We start from the raw sequence: 19,354 nt of genomic DNA on the forward strand, positions 1-19,354 counted from the left end.
ACGCGCTATCTCAGAGTGATTTGGGGGGCCCCGGGGGGGTCACTCCCAGGCCGGGGGGGCTGGGGGAGTTGGGGGGCCCGGGGGGGTCACTCCCAGGCCGGGGGGGCTGGGGAGTTGGGGGGCCCCGGGGGGGTCACTCCCAGGCCGGGGGGGCAAAGGATTTGGGGGGCCCGGGGGGTCACTCCCAGGCCGGGGGGGCAGGGGGAGTTGGGGGGCCCGGGGGGGTCACTCCCAGGCCGGGGGGGGCAGGGGGATTTGGGGGGGCCCCGGGGGGTCACTCCCAGGCCGGGGGGGGCAGGGGGGATTTGGGGGGGCTAGGGGGGACGGGGTCACTCCCAGGCCGGGGGGGGCAGGGGGATTTGGGGGGCCCCGGGGGGGGTCACTCCCAGGCCGGGGGGGGCAGGGGGATTTGGGGGGCCCCGGGGGGTCACTCCAGGCCGGGGGGGGGCAGGGGGATTTGGGGGACCCCGGGGGGGTCCACTCCCAGGCCGGGGGGGGCTGGGGGAGTTGGGGGGCCCGGGGGGTCACTCCCAGGCCGGGGGGGCAGGGGGATTTGGGGGGCCCGGGGGGGTCACTCCCAGGCCGGGGGGGCTGGGGGAGTTGGGGGGCCCGGGGGGTCACTCCCAGGCCGGGGGGGCAGGGGAGTTGGGGGGCCGGGGGGCAGGGGGAGTTGGGGGGCCGGGGGGTCACTCACAGGCCCCCAGTCTCTCCTCCAGCAGCAGGAGCTGGTCGCTGAGCGAGTCGAGCCGGTCCAGGTGCCGGAGGCGGCTCCAGAGCTCGGCGGCCTCGTCGGGGCCCAGCTCGGCCAGGGGGGCGGCAGCAGCCGGCGGAGGGTCCCCAGGGCCCGCTCCACGCGCTGGGGGGGGGGCAGCGTCCGTGGGGGGGTGAGCCCCAAACTCCCCGCGGATCCCCCCTGGGCCCCCCAAACTCCCGCCAGCGCCCCCGCCCCCAAACCGCTCCTGCCCCCAAACTCCCCGACACCCCCTGGGTCCCCCAACCCCCCTGAACCTCCCACATCTGAACCCCGAAACTCCCCCCAACGCCCCCGTGTCCCCCCAACCCCCCTGAACCTCCCACATCTGAACCCGAAACTCCCACCCAACGCCCCCGTGTCCCCCCAACCCCCCTGAACCGCCCACATCTGAACCCCGAAACTCCCCCCAACACCCCCTGAACCTCCCACATCTGAACAAAACTCCCTCCGGCCCCTCCTTTCTCCCACCCAGCTCCCCCCGCCCCGCCCTCCAAGCCGGTAACCCCGCCCCCAGCCCCTAAGCCCCGCCCATTCCCTGCCCCCCTCACCTCCTCCAGCTTCTCCATCTGCTGCTGCAGCTCCAGCACCTGCCTGGTCAGCCGCTCCGGGGCGGGGGGTCCCGCACTGGGGGGGGGGGGGGGGGAGGGAAGAGGCACTGAAAGAGAACAAACAACACCCTGCCCCCGAGAACCCAGGCGTCCGGCCCCCCGGCTCCAACGCACCAGCCCCCACTCCCCCTCCCCGAGCTGGGAGAGAACCCAGGAGTCCGGGCTCCCAACCCCCCCCCCCCCCCGCCCCGTTCCAACGCACCAGCCCCCGTTCCCCTCCCCGAGCTTGGAGAGAACCCAGGAGTCCGGCTCCCAGCCCCCGCCCCCCCGTTCCAACGCACCAGCCCCCGTTCCCCCTCCCCGAGCTGGGAGAGAACCCAGGAGTCCGGGCTCCCAGCCCCCCCCCACCCCCGTTCCAACGCACCAGCCCCCGTTCCCCTCCCCGAGCTGGGAGAGAACCCAGGAGTCCGGGCTCCCAGCCCCCCCCCACCCCCGTTCCAACGCACCAGCCCCCGTTCCCCTCCCCGAGCTGGGAGAGAACCCAGGAGTCCGGGCTCCCAGCCCCCCCCCCGTTCCAACGCACCAGCCCCACTCCCCTCCCCGAGCTGGGAGAGAACCCAGGAGTCCGGGCTCCCAGCCACCCCCAGTGGTGCCCCACGTACCTGGGGCGGTGGGCAGCGGGTGGCAGCCGGTCCCGTCGGGCCCCGGGGCCCAGCCGGGCTCACACTCGCACCGGAAGCTGCCCGGGGTGTTGAGGCAGCGCTGGGAGCAGAGCGGGACGGGGCGAGCGGCATTCGTCCACATCTGGAGAGGAGAGACCCTCGCAGTGGGGCAGGACGCCTGGGTTCTCTGGGAGGGGAGTGGGGGCTGGGTGGGTTAGAGCAGGGGAGTCGGGGGCTCGGACGCCTGGGTTCTCTCCCCAGCTCTGGGAGGGGGGTGGTGGCTGGTGGTTGGAGCGGGGGGGCCCAGGGGCCCGGACGCCTGGGTTCTACTCACCCACATGGCAGTAACGCCCCCCCCAGCCGGGTCGGCACTGACAGCGGTCGGGGCTGGTGCAGACGCCCCCGTTCTGGCAGGGCTTGTAACACACGGCTGTGGAGGGAGAAGGCGTCAAAGGGTTAAAAGGGCGGGGGTGGGGGGTCCCCCCCACCCAGCCACCCCCCCAGACTCACCCTCCTCGCAGGTGTTGGCCCCCACGTGTCTCTTCTTCCAGCCCTGGCAGCAGATGGCTCTGGTCTGCAGCACGTCCCCTGGTCACCTGACGCAGGGCCACACGGTACGTGGTCCTGTGGGTAGGGATGGGACCCAGGAGTCCTGGCTCCCAGCTTCCTAGGCCCCCCACTCCCCCTCAGAGCTGGGAGAGAACCCAGGAGTCCTGGCTCCCACCCCCCTAGGCCCCCACTCCCACTCAGAGCTGGGAGAGAACCCAGGAGTCCTGGCTCCCACCCCCCTAGGCCCCCACTCCCCTCCCAGAGCTGGGAGAGAACCCAGGAGTCCTGGCTCCCGGCTCCCAGCTCGACCCACTAGCCCCCACCTCCCTCCCGAGCTGGGTAGAACCCAGGAGTCCTGCGGGGGGGGCGGGGTACCTGTAGGTGCTGCAGATGCGGTCCCCCCGGGGCACAGGGTCAGGTAGGGCTGGTGCAGCGGCCGGGCGAAGGTCTCATTGTAAACCAGGGGGACCCGCAGGGTGTGACGGGCACAGACACCCCGGCTGGGGGGAGAGATGGTGAGGAGAGCGGCCCCCCCCACATCTCCCCCCATATCCTCCCAGCCCCCCTGTCTGCTCAGAGCCCCCCAGCTCCCCTGCGTCCTCAGACCCCACCCCAGGGCCCCCCTCCCACTCCAAGGAGACCCCCTCCATCCCTCCCATCCCCTATCCCAGGACCCCCACACCCTCTGGATCCCACATCCCCGCCCCTAGAGCTCCCCCCTCTCACCTCTCTGGCTTGGCTCCCTGCCCCCCGGCCCCCAGGATCCCCCCCCACAGCATGGCCACCAGGGTAGGCAGCACCCCTGACATGTCGCGGGGCTCCGGCCTCGGTGCTCTGAGAAGGGGGGCCCCGATTCCAATGGGGCTCCTTGCAGGAGAGAGAGGAGACAATTATTGAACCCAGGCATCCGGGACACCCGCCTCCCGCAATGGGGCACAGTACAGAACCCAGAAGTCCGGGGCTCATTTCCTGTTCAGACCCCCTGTGGGAGGGGGCAGCTCTACTGAACCTTGGGGAGCCCACCCTCCTCCCAGAGCCAGGGAGAGAACCCAGGAGTCCTGGCTCCCAGCCCCCACTGCTCTAATACACCAGACCCCACCACCCTCCCAAGGCCAGGGAGAGAACCCAGAGTCCTGGTGTGGGAGTTTGTTAGGGAAAGTAGGAAGTGCACTGGAGATAGGGACACCCCATAGACCCCCCCCCCTAGCGCACACCCCATAGACCCCCCCCAGCCCCCCATGTGCTCTCACCTTTTCTGCTGGTCCCAGGACCCGGCCCTGCTCCTTCCTCCTGGCCTCTGAGCCGGCCTGAACCCGGAGCCTTCCTGTGGCTGGGGGGGCTGGAATCCCCTCCTCCCGCGTCAGCAAGGGAATCCCCCCCACAGAGCCAGAGCCCCTCCCCCCAGCATCAGGAACCCCCCCACCCCCTCTCCTTGGAGCCAGCAGGGTGGGGTCCCGCCCCCCCCGTGCCCCTTGCCATTTCGGCCTCCGCGACTGATTCACGCAGCCGGCGCCCCCCTCCCCTGGCACCCGGACGAGAAAGGCCCCATTGTGCCCCGCCTGAGCCCCCCCGAATCCACACCCGGGGCCCTGACGGTGCCGCTTTGTTCCCTGAACCCATGGGGGTGTTGGGGGGCCAGCCGCTGACATCATCAGGGCCAAGCTGGGGGGGGCCCAGACAGGCCTCCCCTCCCCCCCCGGACGGGGACACACAATGGGCTTGTTTAGAGCTGAATCGTGGGCGAGATTTTCCGTCCGCAACAAGCGATTCCTGCCTTTGTCCCATTGTGCCAGTCCGGCCAGCGCCCCTCACTCCCGACCCGCAGCCCCCGGCCCGGCCGGCGCCCCTCACTCCCGACCCGCAGCCCCCGGCCCGGCCGGCGCCCCTCACCCGGCCGGCGCCCCTCACTCCCGACCCGCAGCCCCCGGCCCGGCCGGCTCCCTTCACTCCCGACCTGCAGCCCCCGTCCCGTCCGGCGCCCCTCACTCCCGACCCGCAGCCCCCGGCCCGGCCAGCGCCCCTCACCAGGCCGGCGCCCCTCACTCCCGACCCGCAGCCCCCGGCCCGGCCGGCTCCCTTCACTCCCGACCTGCAGCCCCCGTCCCGTCCGGCGCCCCTCACTCCCGACCCGCAGCCCCCGGCCCGGCCAGCGCCCCTCACCAGGCCGGCGCCCCTCACTCCCGACCCGCAGCCCCCGGCCCGGCCGGCACCCCTCACTCCCGACCTGCAGCCCCCGGCCCGGCCGGCTCCCTTCACTCCCGACCCGCAGCCCCCGTCCCGTCCGGCGCCCCTCACTCCCGACCCGCAGCCCCCGGCCTAGCCAGCGCCCCTCACCAGGCCGGCGCCCCTCACTCCCGACCCGCAGCCCCCGGCCCGGCCGGCACCCCTCACTCCCGACCTGCAGCCCCCGTCCCGGCCGGCTCCCTTCACTCCCGACCCGCAGCCCCCGTCCCGTCCGGCGCCCCTCACTCTCGACCCGCAGCCCCCGGCCCGGCCGGCGCCCCTCACTCCCGACCCGCAGCCCCCGGCCCGGCCGGCGCCCCTCACTCCCGAGCCGCAGCCCCTGGCCCGGCTGGCGCCCCTCACTCCCGACCCGCAGCCCCCGGCCTAGCCAGCGCCCCTCACCAGGCCGGCGCCCCTCACTCCCGACCCGCAGCCCCCGGCCCGGCCGGCACCCCTCACTCCCGACCTGCAGCCCCCGTCCCGGCCGGCTCCCTTCACTCCCGACCCGCAGCCCCCGTCCCGTCCGGCGCCCCTCACTCTCGACCCGCAGCCCCCGGCCCGGCCGGCGCCCCTCACTCCCGACCCGCAGCCCCCGGCCCGGCCGGCGCCCCTCACTCCCGAGCCGCAGCCCCTGGCCCGGCTGGCGCCCCTCACTCCCGACCCGCAGCCCCCGGCCTAGCCAGCGCCCCTCACTCCCGACCCGCAGCCCCCTGCCCCGCCGGCGCCCCTCACTCCCGACCCGCAGGCCCCGGCCCGGCCGGCGCCCCTCACTCCTGACCCGCAGCCCCCGGCCCGGCCGGCACCCTTCACTCCCGACCTGCAGCCCCCGGCCCGGCCGGCACCCCTCACTCCCGACCTGCAGCCCCCGGCCCGGCCGGCGCCCCTCACCAGGCCGGCGCCCCTCACTCCCGACCCGCAGCCCCCGGCCCGGCCGGCGCCCCTCACTCCCGACCTGCAGCCCCCGGCCCGGCCGGCACCCCTCACTCCCGACCCGCAGCCCCCGGCCCGGCCAGCGCCCCTCACCAGGCCGGCGCCCCTCACTCCCGACCCGCAGCCCCCGGCCCGGCCGGCGCCCCTCACTCCCGACCTGCAGCCCCCGGCCCGGCCGGCACCCCTCACTCCCGACCCGCAGCCCCCGGCCTAGCCAGCGCCCCTCACTCCCGAGCCGCAGCCCCTGGCCCGGCTGGCGCCCCTCACTCCCGACCCGCAGCCCCCGGCCCGGCCGGCGCCCCTCACTCCCGACCCACAGCCCCCGGCCCGGCCGGCTCCCCTCACTCCCGACCCGCAGCCCCCGGCCCGGCCGGCGCCCCTCACTCCCGACCCGCAGCCCCCGGCCCGGCCAGCGCCCCTCACCCGGCCGGCGCCCCTCACTCCCGACCCGCAGCCCCCGGCCCGGCCGGCTCCCTTCACTCCCGACCCGCAGCCCCCGTCCCGTCTGGCGCCCCTCACTCCCGACCCGCAGCGCCCGGCCAGCGCCCCTCACCCGGCCGGCTCCCTTCACTCCCGACCCGCAGCCCCCGGCCCGGCCGGCTCCCTTCACTCCCGACCCGCAGCCCCCGTCCCGTCCGGCGCCCCTCACTCCTGACCCGCAGCCCCCGGCCCGGCCAGCGCCCCTCACCAGGCCGGCGCCCCTCACTCCCGACCCGCAGCCCCCGGCCCGGCCGGCACCCCTCACTCCCGACCTGCAGCCCCCGGCCCGGCCGGCTCCCTTCACTCCCGACCCGCAGCCCCCGTCCCGTCCGGCGCCCCTCACTCCCGACCCGCAGCCCCCGGCCCGGCCAGCGCCCCTCACCAGGCCGGCGCCCCTCACTCCCGACCCGCAGCCCCCGGCCTAGCCAGCGCCCCTCACTCCCGACCCGCAGCCCCCTGCCCTGCCGGCGCCCCTCACTCCCGACCCGCAGCCCCCGGCCCGGCCGGCGCCCCTCACTCCTGACCCGCAGCCCCCGGCCCGGCCGGCGCCCCTCACTCCCGACCTGCAGCCCCCGGCCCGGCCGGCGCCCCTCACTCCCGACCTGCAGCCCCCGGCCCGGCCGGCACCCCTCACTCCCGACCTGCAGCCCCCGGCCCGGCCGGCTCCCTTCACTCCCGACCCGCAGCCCCCGTCCCGTCCGGCGCCCCTCACTCCCGACCCGCAGCCCCCGGCCCGGCCAGCGCCCCTCACCAGGCCGGCGCCCCTCACTCCCGACCCGCAGCCCCCGGCCCGGCCGGCGCCCCTCACTCCCGACCTGCAGCCCCCGGCCCGGCTGGCACCCCTCACTCCCGACCCGCAGCCCCCGGCCTAGCCAGCGCCCCTCACTCCCGACCCGCAGCCCCCTGCCCCGCCGGCGCCCCTCACTCCCGATCCGCAGCCCCCGGCCCGGCCGGCGCCCCTCACTCCCGACCCGCAGCCCCCGGCCCGGCCGGCGCCCCTCACTCCCGACCCGCAGCCCCCGGCCCGGCCGGCGCCCCTCACTCCCGACCCGCAGCCCCCGGCCCGGCCGGCGCCCCTCACTCCCGACCCGCAGCCCCCTGCTATTGTAGTTTGCCAGATCTTTCAATGACCTCTTATTCCTCTCGTCCCCCACCTCAAATCTCCCCCCACCCAGCCCCTCGAGCTCCCATCTCCCCTCCCCCACACTCCTGTTACTAGCCACCTCCCCCCAGCACCGCAGAGACCCTCCAGGCCAGGGTGCTCGGCTCCTGCCCCCTTCGATTGTCTGGGGGAGACCCTGGGGGTCCCTGGAGGGGGTACAAGACCTGGGACACTGGGGCAGCCCTGACTGCCTGGGGAGAGCCCCCTCCTGCCCCCACCCCACAGCACAGTCCCCAGGGCCGCCCTGGGGCAGATCTCTGGGGTGAGCAGGGGTCACTCTGTGATTTCCCAGCAGTCACGTGGTTTCCTTTCCTGGCACCTGGGAGCGGGCGGGACCTAGCCAAGACCTCAGGGTTAGTGACCAGTTGGGGTCGGGGGGGGCACACGCTGCTCCCCTGAAACGCCAGGACCCTGCCAGTCCCGGCCCAAAGGCTGATCCCAGGCACGGGCCCCATCGGGGAACTCCCAGACCTAGAGGGGGAGGGGTCCTATGGGGCCGGGCTCCTGTCCACCCTCTCCATCCTCTCCCTCTGTCTGTCTGTCCAGCCATGCCCCCCCCCCCCCCGCCACCCCCAGGTACTGGCAGCCAGGCCAGGGCCTTGCCGAGTTAATAATTACCCCAGGAGATAAACAGCAGCGACTCCCCCATCTCCCCAGGGCCAGCCCGGACCCCCAGGGACAGACGGGGGCAGAGACGCACCTAAAGCAACATGCGGCTGCTGCTCTGGCTGGCCTGTGTGGGGGCCCTGGTCTGCACCAGCCACCAAGCCCCCCGGTATGGACCGGGAGAGCAGGGGCTGCGGGTCGGGAGTGAGGGGCACCGGCAGGCCTGGGGGGGGTTGGGCTAGCAGGGGGCTGCGGGTCGGGATTGAGGGGCACCGGCAGGCCTGGGGGGGGTTGGGCTAGCAGGGGGCTGCGGGTCGGGAGTGAGGGGCACCGGCAGGGCTGGGGGGGTGCTGGGCTAGCAGGGGGCTGCGGGTCGGGAGTGAGGGGCACCGGCAGGGCTGGGGGGGGTTGGGCTAGCAGGGGGCTGCGGGTCGGGAGTGAGGGGCACCGGCAGGGCTGGGGGGGTGCTGGGCTAGCAGGGGGCTGCGGGTCGGGAGTGAGGGGCACCGGCAGGGCTGGGGGGGTTGGGCTAGCAGGGGGCTGCGGGTCGGGAGTGAGGGGCACCGGCAGATCTCTCTCTCCCTCCAGGCTGCTGATGGCGGCCCCCCGCCTGGTGCCGGTGGGCGTGGAGCTGGGGGTCCTGCTCCAGGCCGAGGGGGTGTCCGGGCAACTGGACGGGACCCTCTACTTCCAGAATGAGGTGGACACGCGGCAGAAATGCTCCGGCGAGAAGCTCTTCAGCCTGCGCCCCGAGAACGGCCACATGCAGCTCCTCAGCCTGCAGGTAGGGGGCTCCTGAGCCCTGCCCTCTGGGGAGAGCCCCGCCCCTTCACTGCCCCCTGGGAAGAGCCCTGCCCCTTGGGAAGAGCCCCGCCCCCTGGGGAGAGCCCCGCCCCTTCACTGCCCCTGGGGAGAGCCCCGCCCCTTGGGGAGAGCCCCGCCCCCTGGGGAGAGCCCCACCCCTTCACTGCCCCTGGAGAGAGCCCCGCCCCTTGGGAAGAGCCCCGCCCCCTGGGGAGAGCCCCACCCCTTCACTGCCCCTGGAGAGAGCCCCGCCCCTTGGGAAGAGCCCCGCCCCCGGGGAGAGCCCCGCCCCTTCACTGCCCCTGGGGAGAGCCCCGCCCCTTCACTGCCCCTGGAGAGAGCCCCGCCCCTTGGGAAGAGCCCCGCCCCCGGGGAGAGCCCCGCCCCTTCTCGGCCCCTGGGAGAGCCCCCCGTGCTGACCCCCCGTCCGCAGGTGACCCTGGACCTGGCGACTCGCTGTGGCCTGGCCGCGCTGCGACGGGATCGCTACGTCCAGCTGGTCGCGCGGAGCCCCCAGCTGCCCCCCCCGGGCACCCAGACCCTGAGACTGGCCTGGACCAGCCGGCGCGGGCAGCTCCTCATCCAGACCGACAAGCCGGTCTACACGCCCCGGCAGAAGGGTGAGAGCCGCGCCCCACCGTCACCTGCCCCCCATTGCCCCCCAGGGCCTCCTGTGCCCCACGGCCCCCATGCTCCACAGCTCCCAGCCCCCCATGTCCTCCGTGCCCCATAGCCACCTGCCCTCCGTGGACCCCTGCACCTCATGGCTCCCGTGCCCCACAGCCCCCGTGCCCCACAGCCCCTGCGACCCATGGTCCCCGTGACCCACAGCCACCTGCCCCCCATTGCCCCCTACTCCCCACAGCTCCTGCCCCCATGGCCCCCAGCTCCCCATGCCCCACAGCCAACAGCCCCCCATGGCCCCCCACACCCCCGGTGCCCCACAGCCACCGTTCCCCTATGGCCACTTGCATCCCACAGCTCCTGCCCCCCACGGACACTGGTCCCCTATGGACCCCCTTACCCCCCAGTCCCTGCCCCCCACATCCCTCTGCACTCCCCCTTCCCCCCAGCCCTGCCCCCGTTCACTGGCTGTCTCGTTCCCCTGCCCAGTTCACTTCCGAGTCTTCGCCCTGAACCACAAGCTGCGCCCCACGGCCGAGTCCATCACCATCACGGTCCTGGTGAGAGCTGGGGGGCAGAGACAAGGGCTGTTGGGGGGATGGGAGCCCGTGGCTGGAGGGGGAGGGGCAGGATTGGGCCCATGGGAGGGTTGGGGGGTGGGAGCCCATGGCTGGGAGGGGGAGGGGCAGGATTGGGCCCATGGGAGGGTTGGGGGGATGGGAGCCTGGGCTGGGAGGGGGAGGGGCAGGATCGGGCCCATGGGAGGGTTGGGGGGATGGGAGCCCGTGGCTGGGAGGGGGAGGGGCAGGATTGGGCCCATGGGAGGGTTGGGGGGATGGGAGCCTGGGCTGGGAGGGGGAGGGGCAGGATCGGGCCCATGGGAGGGTTGGGGGGATGGGAGCCCGTGGCTGGGAGGGGGAGGGGCAGGATTGGGCCCATGGGAGGGTTGGGGGGTGGGAGCCCATGGCTGGGAGGGGGAGGGGCAGGATTGGGCCCATGGGAGGGTTGGGGGGTGGGAGCCCATGGCTGGGAGGGGGAGGGGCAGGATTGGGCCCATGGGAGGGTTGGGGGGATGGGAGACGGAGGCTGGGAGGGGGAGGGGCAGGATTGGGCCCATGGGAGGGTTGGGGGGATGGGAGTCTGGGCTGGGAGGGGGAGGGGCAGGATCGGGCCCATGGTGGTTTGGGGGATGGGAGACGGAGGCTGGGAAGGGGAGGGGAAGGATCAGGCCCATGAGGGGTTGGGGCCCCTTGGAGGGGGCTGTGGGGGCCGCTGGTAGGAGGGGATCGGGCCCCCGCTAACCCTGCCCCCCACCCATCTGCCCCCCAGAACAGCCAGGGGCTGCAGGTGCGGAAGGTCGAGCGGTTCCCACAGAACTGGGTCATCACGGACCATCTCTTGATCCCCGACATCTCCGAGTGAGTGGGGGGGCACCCCACTGCCGGGGGCGGGGGGGCCGGGACACCCCTACAGCTGGGAGGGCACCAGGGGTGGCAGGGGCAGAGAAGCCCCCCAGAGCTGGTTTGTGACTGGTCCAGACTGGGGGACCCCCTGCTGGGGGGGTCCCCCCCAGGAGTGGGGCTGGGGTGTCAGGGGGACTCCCTGTGAACCTGTTGGCCTGGATCTGCCTGTCTGGGGGCGGGACCCCGACATCCTTGTCCAGCCTCTGTGGGTGGGTTGTGGTGGGAGCTGGGGGGCAATGGGGGGGCCCCGACCCCTCTCACCCCCTCGCCCCTCCCAGGCCCGGGACCTGGCGCATCACGGCGCGATTCTCCAACGCCCTCGACTCCAACACCAGCACCGAGTTCGAGGTGAAGAAATACGGTGAGTCCCGGACGCCTGGGTTCTCTCTCGGCTCGGGGAGGGGGTGGGAGCCAGGACTCCTGGGTTCCCTCTTGGCTCAGGGAGGGGCAGGGGCTGGAAGCCAGGAATGCTGGGTTCTCTCCTGGCTCTGGGGTTGGAGTCCAGAGGGGGGGCTGGGAGCCAGGACTCCTGGGTCCCAAGTGTGTTTTCTCCCCCCAGTGCTCCCCAATTTCGAGGTGAAGATCATCCCTGAACGGACCCACATGCTGGTGACGGGAGAGGGGGGCCCCGATTTGCGCATTGACCTGCAGGTCAGGTAGGGTCAGTTCCCCCGACCCCCTAACTGGCTCCCTCAACCCCCCTCCCCTCTGGCTGGGCTCAGGCAGCCGGGGCGGGGAAGTTTCTGGGGTGCTCTGGGTCCCAGCTTTCCCTTGGCTCCCCAGAACAACCCCTCAGTTACTGGGCTGGGCCCCAGACTCCCCATTGCGCTGGGACGGGCCTCGGGGTGCAGCTCCCCAGCGAATCCAGACCCCGGCAGAGATGCCTCCCATGGAGCCGTCCCCCTGCCCCCCATGCTGACCCCCCTGGGCTCTGCCCCCCGGTGTCAGGGTTTGGGGTGACCCCCCCATCTCCCCAGGTTCGTCTATGGGAAGGGCGTGAACGGCGTTGCCTACCTGAGGTTTGGGGTGAGCGACGAGGACGGGGAGAAAACCTTCCTCAGGGGCCTGGAGCAACAGGTCACGGTGAGACCCCCATCTCCCTATGGGACCCCCCCCATCTCCCCATGGGACCCCCATCCCTCTGGGACCCCCACCCCCCACAGGGCCCCTCCTCCCTCTGGGACTCCCCTCCTCCCCATGGGACCCCCATCCCTCTGGGACCCTCTTCCCTCCCATGGGACCCCCATCCACCTACAGGACCACCATTCCTCTGGGACCCCCCTCCCCTCCTGGGACCCCATGGGATGCCCCCAGAGCCCCCCCAGGGACCCTCTTCCCCGGGACCCTCCAGCGGGTCCCCCTCCCTCCCAGCCTCTTGTGAGCCCCCCGCAGTGAGTCCCCCTGGATGGGACCCCTGGGGGAGCTTCACCCCCCCTAAGGGTGCCCCCCCACTGCGCCGGCAGCAGCGACCCCCAGGTGGGCTATTTGCCATTGGGAACCCGGCACTGGACACAGCTTGTGAGCACGGGGAGCTGGGACCGGCAGCTAAGTACAGCTTGGGGGGACCCAGAGGCCGCCCCACCTGCCCCATGGGGGCTCAGCAAAACCAGCACATGGCCTGGAAGCCTCAGAGTTCGATCCATAGGCCGGTCCCTGCCCCCCGGCCTGCCTGGCTGCGTCGGGGTGTATCCACCCTCTCGCCATGGGTCAGGTTTGCAGCTGATGGGCCCTAGGCAGGCCGGGCAGAGCGGAGGCCAGCGGGTCTGGGGTGTCCCCCGGAGGCAGAGCACAGACAGGAGAGACCAGGGGTGGGCCAACTGCAGCCCACGGGATGCCCCCCCCCGTGGTGCTGCGGGCCCCACACCGCTCCCGGAAGCGGCCGGCGCCACATCCCTGCGGCCCCTGGAGGAGGTGGGGGGCAGAGGGCTCCCCACGCTGCCCTTGCCTGTAGGCATTGCCCCCCGCAGCTCCCATTGGCTGGGAACGGGGAACCGTGGCCAATGGGAGCTTCGGGGGAGGTACCCACAGGCCAGGGCAGCGTGGGGAGCCCTCTGCCCTCCACCTCCTCCAGGGGCCGCAGGGACGTGGTGCCGGAGTGGCAGGCAGGGAGCCTGTCCTGGCCCTGGTGTGTGCCCCTGGCACTCCGGAGCCGCACCCCGAAGCCCTCCTGCACCCCAACCCCCTGCCCTGAGCCCCCTGCCGCACCCCTCCGGCACCCTGCACTCCAACCCCCTGCCTCAGCCCTCCACGCATGGCCCTGCATGCAATTCCCCCACCCAGATGTGGCCCTCGGGCCAAAAAGTTTGCCCACCCCAGTATAGAGCCAACGCTTATAACTTGAAATACAAAAATGATACCTGCATCCAGACAGCATAATCCAAACCAGCCAACCATCACCTCCTCATAGACGCTTTATTTGACCCCCTTTGTAGAAGATTTGGTGCCACTATATGACCTTGGTTGCAACGATGTTCTATACAGTTCCAGGTCATGTCAATAACATCACAGTCACAGCTCCCCCTGCCCCCCTTCCTCCCGCCCCCCCCATGAGGGCCCACGCAGCTGGGTCTGGGTTTATGTGGGGGCTGGGTATTGTCTAACCCTCTCCCTTCCCCGACCCCCACGGCAGGTGAATGAGGGGGCGGCAAACATGATCCTAAAGCGCAGCCTCCTGGCGCAGAAGTTGGGACGCCCCCTGCAGGACCTGGCAGGGACCAACCTCTACATTGCGGTGACCTTCATAGAGACTGCCAGTGAGTGTGGGGGCCAGGGGCTGGCCCCTCTAGGGGGCATCGGCTCCCATCTGGCCCCAGGGCAGGGACTGGCTGGCTCAGGGGGGCAGGGAATGGGGCCCGGGCCCTGTCTACTCCAGGGGGTGTTGGCTCCCATCCGGTCCCAGGTACTCCTGGGGGAATTCTGCACCAAAAAATAAAAATTCTGCACCAAAAAATTAAAAAATTCTGCACATCATATTTTAAAATTCTGCATAAATCTGCATATTGTATTTGTCAAAATAACACAATATAATCACGCCAGTTACAATAATTTTTGATCATTTATTTCAAATTACCTGTCAGCAGGTGTGTCTGTAATAATACAGAGAACAAAAAAGGTTCACGAAATGTTTTTTGACAAACAGATTCCTTAGCAGGCAAATTAATCCAGAACTCAGAGTAATAATTCATTTACATGACAATACAGAACCAGATTTCCCGCCCCCCTCAGAAGCAAAGGCTGGGGCGGAGTCGGGGTAATGGAGGAGCTGAGGGAGAGCTGTCCACATGTGTTCTTCCACCCGCTCTCAGACACCCCCTCCCCCCTCCCCATGTGTCCCTGCACCCCTCCCCCCCTCCCCATGTGTCTCTGTGCCCCCACTCAGCCACCCCCTCCTTATGTAGCTCTGCACCCTCCCGCATCACCATGTGGCCCTGCACCTCCCTCCCCGTGTGGCCCAGTGCCTCCGCTCCCATTCATCCCCTGCTCCAGTCTGTCCTCCCTGACTAGCCCTTATGAGCCCTTGTCTGTCTCCCCCCAGCACTCCGCACTGTCTGTCTCCCCATAGCCCCTGTCTCCTGACCTGACCCACTGCGAAGAAGACATGCTCGTTCTCTTCCCCCACTGGCTGGGAGCTGCTGCTTTGTTCTAGCACCGCAGCACCCTCTGGTGGGCCAAGGGCGGAACCGCAGCAACATTTTGGCAAAAAATTAAAATATGCATGGCTCATTAATGCTGCACACATGCAGTAGTGCAGAATTCCCCCAGGAATACCCAGGGCGGGAACTGGCTGGCTCAGGGGGTGGGGAATGGGGCACGGGGCCTGTCCCCTCTAGGGGACACTGGCTGTGATCCTGCAGGGCGGGGGCAGGGCCTGTACCCATTGTTCACGCTTGCGTCCCCCCCCCTGCAGGCGGGGAGCTGGAGGAGCAGGAGCTGAGCACTGTCAAGTTCGTGTTGTCTCCCTACAGCGTGGACCTGTCGCAAACCAAACGGCACTTCATCCCCGGGGCACCCTTCCTTGTGCTGGTGGGGGGAGCTGCTGCTGGCCGCCTGGGGCTGGGGGTGGAGGCTCACGGGTGGGGAAACTGGGGGGTGTATAGCTGGGGGTCAGGGGTGGGGGGCGTGGGGTTGGGGGATCGGAGGTGGGGCACTGGGGGTGCATAGCTGTGGATCAGGGGTGGAGGAATCGGGAGCTGGGAGAATCGGGGTGGGGGTCGTGGGGCTGGGGGATCAGGGGTAGCGGGCATGGAGCTGGGATGATGGGGGGCTCTGCATACACACTCTCCCATCGCCCCCCAGGCCCGCGTCACCTTGGCCAATGGCTCCCCGGCCCCCCACACCCCCGTGCGGGTCTCAGCCCAGGTATCGGGGGGCCCGTCTCATCCCGAGAGACGGGTGGTGGCAGACGAGAGAGGGGTGGTGATGTTCCCCCTCAACCTGGACCCCAGAGCCAGCGCCCTCACCCTGAAGGTACGGCCCCCGGGGGAGGGGGGCTGGCAGGAGGGGGAGTGGGGGAGGGGAGAGGGGCAGGGCAGAGCTGGGGGGCAGGCGCTAGCCCCCCTGAGCCTTGCCCCCCCCCCCGCAGGTGGTGGCGGGGGAGAAGGACCCGGCCAAGGGGTCTCTCCGGGTCACGGCGGTTTGGTCCCCCAGCGGGAGCTACCTGGTGCTGGAGAACCAGCGCTCGGGCGCCGTGGGGCCTGGCCAGTCGCTCACCGTGGGGCTCAAGGACCTGGGGTCCAGTGACTTCTCCCACTTCTACTACATGGTGAGTGAGCGCGGCCGGCCGGGAGAGCCCCCCCCAGTGCCCTCCAGTGCCCCCTATTGCCCCCCAGCCGGGAGAGTCCCCCCCCGATGTCCTCCCCAGTGCCCTCCAGTGCCTCCCAGTGCCCCCTACTGACCCCTGGCCGGGAGCGCACCCCCTAGTGCCTTCCAATGCCCCCTAGTGCCCCCCATGCCCCCTACTGACCCCTGACCAGGAGAGCGCCCCCTAATGTCCTCCCCAGTGCCCCCTACTGCCCCCTGATGGGGAGAGTCCACCTCAGTGCTCCCCAGTGCCCCCTACTGCCCCCCAGCTGGGAGAGCGCCCCCTAATGTCATCCCCAGTGACCTTCAGCACCCCCTAGTGCCCCCCAGTGCCCCCTACTGCCCCCCGGCTGGGAGAGCCCCCGCTGCCCCCTGCCCCGCTCCCTGCAGCACAGGGCCCCGAGCGCCGCCCTGGGACCAGCTGTGGGTCTCCCCTGGCAGGTGCTGCACAGGGGCTCCATCGTGGCGGCACGGGCCGTGCCCCGGACGTCCTACACCGTGATCTCCGTCCCCGTCACCCCCGAGCTGGTCCCAGCCTTCCGGCTCGTGGCCTTTTACCGGCGCGGGGACGAGGTGGTGGCCAACTCCCTGTGGGTGGACGTGGTGGACCGCTGCAAGGGGAAGGTAAAGCCGGGGGGGCAGCGGTGTGGGGAGCGGGGAGGCGGGTGGTGTGGGGCAGTGAGTGGGGACGGGGGGTTGAGGCAGGGTAAGTTGTGGGGCAGGGTTTGGTGCAGGAGTTCTGTGGGGTGCAATGGGGTTTGTGGGGTGGGTGAGGTGGGGCACGGAGCAGGGTGGGGTGTGTGGGGTGGGATGTGGGTCCCCCCTGACCCGTGCCCCCCAGCTGGAGCTGCAGCTGGAGTCGGGCAGCTGGGAGCTGCGCCCCCACGAGATGCTCAAGTTCACAGTGGCCACCGACTCCCGCGCCTCCGTCTCCCTGGTGGCCGTCGACTCGGCCGTCTACATCGTCAACCGCCGGCACCGCCTCACGCCCGCCAAGGTATGGCTGAGCCCCCCCGCCCTGGCCCCCGACCTCCCCGTGGGGCCGAGCCACCACCAGATCGGCCATCGCCCCCTAAAGTCACCCCCCAGCCTGGGGCTTGGCCTACAACCCCCAGCCTGGAGTTGGGACCTTCCATGGCCAACCCATGGAGAGCCAACGGTCATCTCCAGGCCATTAGCCTCCTTGGGCTTGACCCACGACCTCTCTGCCTTGACCTACAACCTTTGAACGGTCAACCCATTAGGCGTGGATGGTCATCGGCCCTTGGGTTTGACCTCTGACCTCCCAACTGGCCCTATGCCCATGACTGGCCAATCACGCCCTCCTCCATTCAAAGGGCCCTTGGCCCTGGCCTCACCCCCAGGACTTGGGTTTGACCCACAACCCCGCTGGTGACCTGTGACCCCGAACGGTCAATGGCCAGAGAATGGGGCCATGACGGGCGTGGCCAAGGGCCCTGGTGGGACAATGAATCTCCCCTTCTGTCCCCCGCCCCCCATCCCCCGGCTTCTGTCCCCCGCCCCCCAGGTGTTTGCGGCCATGGACAGCTACGACCTGGGCTGCTCGCCAGGCAGTGGGGCCAACGCCCTGGGGGTCTTCGGAGACGCCGGCCTGGCCCTACGCGCGGGGGATCTGCAGAGCTCGCTGCGGAGCGGTGAGACGGGGGGCAGGAGGGAGGACCCGGGGAGGGGAGGGGAAGAGGGGGCTGAGGGGCGGGGGTCACTTGGGGGCCAGGAGGGGGCTCAGGGGCTGTGACCCGCCCCAGTCTTACCCCCTCCCATGGTCTTTGGACCCCCAGGGCATGGCTGCGGCCAGGATGCCCCCCGCAGGAAGCGCTCGCTGGACTTCCAGGTGCAGGCCCAGAAGAAGGGTGAGTTTGGGAGGTAAGGGGGGGGCTCTGCCCGAGGGGGAGGGGGCAGGATCTACCCACCTCTGCACCCACCGAGCCCCCCATCCCTCCACCGACCCCTGCACCCACCCTGTGCCATGGATCCACCAGCTCGGTGCTGGGCCATCCCGGCCGTGGGGCTGCCCCTTGGAGGACTTCTTTGCTGTTCCAGCCCCCCACGGGTGCCCCTCTTTGCCCAGGGCTGGCTGTTTGGCCCCACCACCTCCGAGACCGACCCTGTGGGCTCCAGCCCCCTGCTCCCCACGGCAGCTCCCGCTCTGCCCCATGGCCAGCCTGGGACCCCGGGCAAGGCCCGTGGTGCCCGGCCTCCCCCCCGCGCCCGTCTGACGCTCTGCCCCCCGCGCCCCGTCTGCCCCCAGCCTCGCAGTACCAGGCCGACCCAGTGGCTCTGCGGTGCTGCCGGGACGGGATGACGCGGGTGCCGATGCGCCGGACGTGCGAGCAGCGAGCGACGCGGATCCCGGGCGCCGAGGCCCCCCGCTGCCGGCCCGCCTTCCTGGACTGCTGCCAATTCGCTACCCAGCTGCGCCGCAAGGCCCGGAACTGGGGCTCCGGCGGGCTGGCCCGCGGTGAGCCCTGACACCGGGTCCTGCCCTGGGCTTGGGCGGGGGCTGGGAGCCAGGACGCCTGGGTTCTGTCCCCAGGCCTGGGAGGGGAGCGGGGGCTGGTGGGTTAGAGCAGGGGGGGCTGGGAGCCAGGACGCCTGGGTTCTGTCCCCAGGCCTGGGAGGGGAGGGGGGCTGGTGGATTAGAGCAGGGGGGGCTGGGAGCCAGGACGCCTGGGTTCTCTCCCGGGCTCTGGGCGGGGAGTGGGGGCAGGTGGTTGGAGCAGGGGGTGGGAGCCTGGGTCTGGGGTCCCCCCCGTCCCTGACCCCGCCCCGCTGTGCCCCGTGCAGTGAACCCCGACGTGGAAGAGGACGATTTCTTCGACGACGATTCTGTGCAGACCCGGAGCGTCTTCCCCGAGAGCTGGCTGTGGAAAACCATCACCGTGGACAGGAGCAGCCGGTCAGGGACCCCCGGGGAGCCCCTCCCCCATGTCGCCCCCCTCCCCCCATGTCTCCTGCAGTGCCCCTCCCCCCCACCCCAGGGCTCCCCATCTTGCCGGGCATCCCCCCATATCCCTCCAAACACCTCCCCTGGGGCCACCCTCCCTACCCAGCCCCCCAGCCTCCATGTGCAGCCCGCCCCCACCCCACTGACCCCCCCGCCCATCTCCCGCAGGCAAACCCACCTGGTGCCGGATTCGATCACCACCTGGGAGATCCAGGCTGTCAGCATGTCGCCGACCACCGGTGAGTCCGTCCCCCCGTCCGCCCGCCCCCCGTCCGTCCGCCCCCCGGCCCCCCGGCTCACCCAGCTCCTCCCCTGCCCCAGGGATCTGCGTGTCCGACCCGCTCAGCGTCCGCGTCTTCCAGGATTTCCACGTCTCTCTCCGGCTGCCCTACGCGGTGAAGCGTTTCGAGCAGCTGGAGCTGCGCCCGGTGCTGTACAACTACCAGGATCGGCCCGTCAACGTGAGGGGCCCTGCTCGGCCGCGCCCCCTGGTCGCCTGCCCCCAGCCCTGCCGGTGCCCCTCACTCCCGACCCGCAGCCCCTGCCCGCCCAGCCCTGCCGGTGCCCCTCACTCCCGACCCGCAGCCCCCTGCCAGCCCGGCCCTGCCCCCCCAGCCCTGCCAGTGCCCCTCACTCCCGACCCGCAGCCCCCTGCCAGCCCGGCCCTGCCCCCCCCACCCTGCCGGTGCCCCTCACTCCCGACCCGCAGCCCCCTGCCAGCCCGGCCCTGCCCCCCCCACCCTGCCGGTGCCCCTCACTCCCGACCCGCAGCCCCCTGCTAGCC

At 71.6% G+C, this 19,354-nt stretch overlaps 2 protein-coding genes and 1 pseudogene across 6 annotated transcripts in view; 2 read left to right on the forward strand and 1 right to left on the reverse strand.

Annotated features, from left to right (window-relative positions):
- The window catches only part of LOC144929274 (neurogenic locus notch homolog protein 4-like), a 1,132-nt pseudogene extending 1,113 nt beyond the window's left edge, over positions 1-19 (forward strand). Inside the window, exon 3 of the transcript XR_013634537.1 lies at positions 15-19. The product of XR_013634537.1 is annotated as a neurogenic locus notch homolog protein 4-like (transcript). The remainder of the gene's footprint in view (positions 1-14) is intronic.
- Positions 20-646: 627 nt separating this feature from the next.
- EGFL8 (EGF like domain multiple 8) lies at positions 647-4,062 on the reverse strand. The gene is given in 11 exon segments (XM_078848392.1): positions 647-959; positions 1,303-1,378; positions 1,961-2,085; positions 2,087-2,106; positions 2,299-2,394; positions 2,475-2,550; positions 2,552-2,588; positions 2,889-2,917; positions 2,920-3,013; positions 3,764-3,865; positions 4,043-4,062. Coding segments are annotated over 11 exon segments (948 nt in total). The 3' UTR covers positions 647-686.
- The window catches only part of LOC140904582 (complement C4-B), a 32,726-nt gene continuing 15,208 nt past the window's right edge, over positions 1,837-19,354 (forward strand). Inside the window, exons 1-21 of one of the 4 annotated variants that reach the window (XM_073327014.2) lie at positions 1,837-2,578; positions 7,966-8,083; positions 8,503-8,698; positions 9,152-9,338; positions 9,832-9,902; positions 10,672-10,760; positions 11,084-11,166; positions 11,365-11,461; positions 11,783-11,888; positions 13,435-13,558; positions 14,713-14,828; positions 15,102-15,272; positions 15,388-15,567; positions 16,047-16,229; positions 16,447-16,602; positions 17,134-17,260; positions 17,405-17,476; positions 17,875-18,084; positions 18,411-18,522; positions 18,739-18,809; positions 18,892-19,031. In XM_073327014.2, the coding sequence (XP_073183115.1) occupies positions 8,019-8,083; positions 8,503-8,698; positions 9,152-9,338; positions 9,832-9,902; positions 10,672-10,760; positions 11,084-11,166; positions 11,365-11,461; positions 11,783-11,888; positions 13,435-13,558; positions 14,713-14,828; positions 15,102-15,272; positions 15,388-15,567; positions 16,047-16,229; positions 16,447-16,602; positions 17,134-17,260; positions 17,405-17,476; positions 17,875-18,084; positions 18,411-18,522; positions 18,739-18,809; positions 18,892-19,031 (2,556 nt within the window). In that variant the 5' untranslated portion in view covers positions 1,837-2,578; positions 7,966-8,018. Of the gene's footprint in view, positions 2,579-2,788; positions 3,029-7,965; positions 8,084-8,502; positions 8,699-9,151; positions 9,339-9,831; positions 9,903-10,671; positions 10,761-11,083; positions 11,167-11,364; positions 11,462-11,782; positions 11,889-13,434; positions 13,559-14,712; positions 14,829-15,101; positions 15,273-15,387; positions 15,568-16,046; positions 16,230-16,446; positions 16,603-17,133; positions 17,261-17,404; positions 17,477-17,874; positions 18,085-18,410; positions 18,523-18,738; positions 18,810-18,891; positions 19,032-19,354 lie in introns of those variants that run through there. The other 3 variants (XM_073327010.2, XM_073327011.2, XM_073327013.2) reach the window with 3 other exon arrangements.

The sequence above is a fragment of the Lepidochelys kempii genome, chromosome 14, assembly GCF_965140285.1.
Source record: "Lepidochelys kempii isolate rLepKem1 chromosome 14, rLepKem1.hap1, whole genome shotgun sequence".
In the NCBI taxonomy this organism is placed as follows: Eukaryota; Metazoa; Chordata; order Testudines; family Cheloniidae; genus Lepidochelys; species Lepidochelys kempii.